This window comes from Bos mutus, chromosome 2 (assembly GCF_027580195.1).
Source record: "Bos mutus isolate GX-2022 chromosome 2, NWIPB_WYAK_1.1, whole genome shotgun sequence".
NCBI classification, from domain to species: domain Eukaryota; kingdom Metazoa; phylum Chordata; class Mammalia; order Artiodactyla; family Bovidae; genus Bos; species Bos mutus.
The window spans coordinates 19,920,150-19,925,413 of NC_091618.1; the positions used below are offsets into that span (position 1 = coordinate 19,920,150).

The 5,264-nt window shown below is 39.8% G+C and overlaps 1 protein-coding gene across 2 annotated transcripts; it reads right to left on the bottom strand.

The window, feature by feature from the left end:
- Positions 1–1,253: 1,253 nt before the first annotated feature.
- CCL20 (C-C motif chemokine ligand 20) lies at positions 1,254–4,789 on the bottom strand. 2 transcript variants are annotated; one of them, XM_005890151.3, is made up of 4 exons: positions 4,656–4,789; positions 3,408–3,522; positions 2,616–2,693; positions 1,254–1,753 (listed from the first exon to the last, which is right to left on the bottom strand). In XM_005890151.3, the coding sequence occupies exons 1-4, from the start codon at positions 4,732–4,734 to the stop codon at positions 1,732–1,734; spliced, it is 294 nt and encodes a 97-aa protein (XP_005890213.2). In that variant the 5' UTR covers positions 4,735–4,789; the 3' UTR covers positions 1,254–1,731. The 2 variants fall into 2 exon arrangements, with proteins under 2 accessions (XP_005890213.2, XP_005890212.1); XM_005890150.3 differs by having other exon boundaries at positions 3,408–3,519; positions 4,656–4,785.
- Between the last annotated feature and the right edge of the window lie 475 nt (positions 4,790–5,264).

Sequence of the window (5,264 nt, forward strand, 5' to 3'; positions counted from 1 at the left end):
TGTTGGATGAATACACACAGAAAACTGAGCACACTTTCCCTGATGAGTCAGTGTTGGAACCGTGGGCACAGAGCTGCCTTCAGAGCCTATTGAGTCACAGCTTTTGGCTCTATACCCAGTGACCTGCCATTGCCCGTTTTATGGATGTGTGTCTGGATTTTAAATCCTATCATCAGCATGCCTGCCTGCACTAATCCTCTGTGGCCTTTGGAATCTGAAGCTGACTGTCCAGCCAGAGTGCTGTGTCAGGCACTCTGTGAGCTTAAGTGAATGACTGTTGTGACAGTAACTACCCTAGTCCAGGGTCTTTCTGTCTTATTTCTGAGTTCTTGCTAGGTTTCACACTCTCATTGTCTCTCCTCTGGTTAATGAGGCAATGAGTTTTTCAAAACCCACTGTAGAGTGATTTTTTTGGCAAGTGCTTAAAGGTGACTCGGGAGGACTTGTGAAGTAGTGAAACCTCTGCTGAGATGCCCATTCCTTAGACCCTGCTGGTGACAGAAGGATGGACTCAGTGGTTTCTAAATGATCACTGTGTCTCTGCAGTCACAAAATAAATGGGCATTTTTTTTTATTTTGAAAAATTTTATATCAAGAAACATTGAACTATGTCACAGATATGGAATCTTTCTAAATTATGGTTTAAATGACTTTGAATTTTAAAAAACAATCAAAAAATCTTTCCATTATAATTCATATCAAATGAAGTCCAGGACCACAAGAGATAAAGACAAAGAGAACAACCCAGCATGCTTAGTCACTCAGTCGTATTCAACTCTTTGCTACCCCATGGACTGTAGCCCGCCAGGCTCCTCTGTCCATGGGATTTCCCAGGCAAGAATACTGGAATGGGTTGTCATTTCCTCCTCCAAAAATAGAACAAATAGGCAAAGAAGTAAATGGGGAATACAAGTTTCAGAGTAGGACTTCCCTGGTGGTCCAGTGGTTAAGAATCCAGCTGCCAATGCAGAGGACGTGGGTTCACTCTCTGGTCCAGGAAGATCCTACATGCCATGGGGCACCTAAGCTGGTGTTCCACAACTACTGAATCTGCACTCTAGAGCCCATGCTCTAAAGCAAGAGAAGCCACCACAATGAGAAGAACACCACAACTAGAGAAAACCCCTCGTGCAGCAAGGAGGCCGCATCACAGCCGAAAGTAAATTTTAAATTTTTTATTTAATTAAAAGAAAAACACCACAGAGCATTTTCATATTTACTAAACCTTTAAATATTTTTAATATACCTCTCAATGTTATTTAACTCAATCAACAAACAATGTTTAGTTCTTTTATTTTCAACTTTTATTCTTCTCATCATTTTTGTCTTTTGCAAAGTAATTACAGCAATTTAGGAAACAAAGATATACAAACTAGAGTGTTAAATGTCTTTTTAAAATAGCCTTCTGCTCAAGAAAATCCATGTATCTTATTCCTTCAAGCATAAGTTTATACCTCATTCTAAATCAAATAGCTTATGGAAAACTAGTATTAAATAGCAAAACACACACACAAAACACACATATAAATAACATAAAATAGAATATAACATGATGCTTAACAAAGCAAACTATGATGCAATATGAATCAACTTCACTAATTGGACAAGTCCAATGAGACACAAATCAGATAAGCTTTGAGCCCTCAACAAGGGATAAGTGAAGCTGTCAACTCAGCCAGGTTCCTTTCATTCTTGGGCTCTGCCCAATTCCATTCCAGGGAGCATCCATTTTTACATCCTTTTGACTCTTTGACTGTAAAGAGAAAAAGAAAAAGATAAGCAAAGATAGGGTGACAGGCAGGTGGGAATGTGTTTCATGCCTATAGGGTGACAGGCAGGTGGGAATGTGTTTCATGCCTACAGATTGACCCACACTCCATAGTCTCATTTCAGGATACCAAGCAGCTCAGAGGCACTATGAGGAAATCAAGGTTCAGAGAGGATGACCCTGCCCAACATAAGCCAGCTAGCCAAGGACAGAAGCAGAATGTAAGCACTGTGTCTTCATAGTGAGTGTCTGACACCCTGGTGTGAAATGATTCTGTCCATGGATAAAATGTCACTCTGTTATCATCCATGAAATCAGAGCCATGAACCTCTTTTGAATTGTTTACTTTTTAGCTTTTAACAAATGAATGTCATGTAGTCTGTCAGTTAAATACACAGGAGGCATCTTTGCAACAAGGATTGAATGCATAGAGGGGTCTAACACACCATGTGAAAAAAGAAATTAAAATGACCTGTAAGGAGTTGAAAAAAAGTTTTGTTTTCATGTGCTCGGTCCCTGAGTCATATTTGACTCTGTGACCCCCTGGGCTGTAGCCCATCAGGCTCCTCTGTCCATGGGATTTTCCAGATGGGAATACTGGAGTGGGTTGCCATCTCCTCCTCCCAGTGATCTTCCTGACCCAGGGATCGAACCCCCATCTACTTGTGTCTCCTGCATTGGAAGGTGAATGCCTTACCACTAGTGCCAACTGGCCCCATTCAAATTACCCTTTAAAATTGCCATAGCACTTAGGCTAAAGCCTTCCAGCAAGCCTGTGATCCACCACTCTAACAGCACTAACTCCAAACATCTGGAGCAAGGTTGATGGACTGTAAAGGTTCCTTACCTGAGCATATGCACAACTTGTTTCACCCACTTCTTCTTTGGATCTGCACACACAGCTAATTTTTTCCTGGTGTAAAAGCTGAAAAAATAACAAAAATCAGACAATTTGATTTATGTTTCAAGAAGTTTTAATTTTTTTTCACAGAACATACAATAGAAATTTCATATTCCAATTGATCGCTCTACATCCTAAACAAGTCATTTGTTTCAGAGGTGAAACGAAATGAAAAAATAAAGCTTCTGATAAAGCTTGATGCAAGAAATGAAAATGATTCTCCCTAACTTTCTCTGCAATTTAATGAATGATTGTGCTCTAATAAGAAGATAAAGTCCCAGAATTATCTAATTTTGTTGGTGGTGGTTACATGACATTTGGGTATATATGATCAATAACTCACATCATTTCAAATATAACATCTTAGATACATCAAGAATATTATATGCGGTGGTATAACTACTCTGAGTTTTTACTTAGAGCTACAACCACTTTCTGGCAGAAGATGCACATTTCAAAGTTTATGTCTTCCCTCTTTTCCTAAGATAGTATCTTAGTTTATAAATGTATCTTCAAAAGTGATTTTGCCCTCAACTATGTTCATGTTTTTTAAACTAAGCTTCTGCCTTATTTCAGTTCTATTTAAAGTGAACTTTGAAGATATATGTACTCCTAAAACAAAGTTATCTTTGCCGCATCAGTAATTTCTGAATGAAATTCCAAAAAGGCACAGCTTTTTCTACCTGAAATTCTCATGTATTCCTGATACAAATGAATTAGAATCCCTTAGTAACTTACACAACTGCATTGATGTCACAGGCTTCATTGGCCAGCTGCTGTGTGAAGCCCACAAGAATACTGGGGTGAAGTATTCGTTCTGTATATCGGAGACAGCAGTCAAAGTTGCTTGCTGCTAAAAAGAAATGAAAGGTATTGAGTCCACATGAATTAATTTATTCAGTGGTAGGTATTACAGAACTACTTGAAGTTGTGGAAAACCTAGAACCCGATTTATATGGCAAATTAACTATTTAAGGGAACAGTTCCAATGTCTTTGAGACCCAATTTAACATAGCTTTCAGTTGCCCTAAAAAAATTAGTTTGTGTGCTGGGAAATTTTGGTTCAATAATACAATATAGAAGCATATGACTTTTCACCAAAGAACAGCTCTAGTAAGAAAAACACACTAACAGTGTTTTATTTCAGTTCACTATAATCACTCAAGAATATGATACCTCCCACTGGAAGAAACCCTTATATATAGTCTTTTAAATTCAGAAAAGAAATTGGCAGATTTTTAATCTATTATCTTGGCTACTGAACATTGAGAGGAGGGAAAAGACAAGAAGGTACAAAGGAAAATGCGGCTTATAGGAGCTGCTAATATGCGCTACAATTAAAGACTTTTGAAACGGTAATATTAGTTAATGAGAATTTTAAATTTTGTTCATAAAAGTTCAACACTTGTATTTTCAGGAATGCATCTATTGATAAAAGTGATGTCCTCTTATAGCAATAAAGCAATTCCTGGACACTCCTCCAAGTTAAATTATAATCTGCTGTAAGGGATAATCATAGCCACAGAGCTGGCAAGTGATGTCCCAAGGCCTTGCAAGGATGAAGTCAGGTGTCATAATCCACCCCTGAAAGATGAGTTTTGAACTTTGGCAAAGCTATTTAGTTGAGAGGTGAGAAAGTTGGGGAAATGAGAGTGTTGCTTACGTTTCAAAGTGACCCCATTCATTGATATTGTTACACAATTTACATCACTCCCAGAAATAACACTTTGGCCTTTCTCTGGATCTCAGTGGTCTCTAAGAGCCCATTCTGAAAAAAATCTGCTGAGATTCACAGCAAAGAAAAAAGCCTGATAGGCAGCGGTAACTGTTCCCTCTTCATAGCCAGTGAGATGACAATCCCCATCACTTCCTTTAGAAGATTTTCTAACAGGCTTCCATTCCCCTAGGACACCCCCAGATGAGCTCAAGGCTTAGAGGAAAATGAAGAGTTCTTACTCCTGAGCTGGCAGAAAGAGCGACACTTACCTTCTGACTTGCTGCAGAGGTGGAGCAATAGCACTGACATCAAAGCAGCCAGGAGCAAATTCTTGCTGCTGCACATCATTTTCAACTCGAGGGACAGATGTCTCAGTGCTGGGTACCGAGTGCCTCTGAAGTGCTGTGATGTTTGATAGCAGCCTGGGCCTGGGATGGCCCTACTTATAGCAAATGTTGGGAATGTACATAGAAGGCGTGTTCTCACGTGGGGTTTTCCCCATTGATTACCTCGCCCCAGTATGTTGTCACAAAGGAAAACCACAGGGAAAACTTCCTGCCTTTCCCTAAAGTCAGGAAGGTGTGAAGGTCAGGATGGAGGGGGAGGGAAGGCTGAGAAGGGGAAAATCCTGTAAATTTGCAAAGAAGGAAAAGTAGCTTTGCCCTGTGTCCCAGAAGAGGTATCTGTTTTAACTTAATCTCTTGTCTCTGGGAAGAGAGGACAAGGATTAACAGTGGTACAAAGGTCAGCCCCACTTAGGAACATTCCAGAATTCCTACTGCTACACTCTGTGAGCTTTCCAGAGGCAACTGGGGAAGGAGAGGACAAGGTGGGACACCAAGGCATTTATGGTGTCATCATTGGTGCTCAGCTGTCAC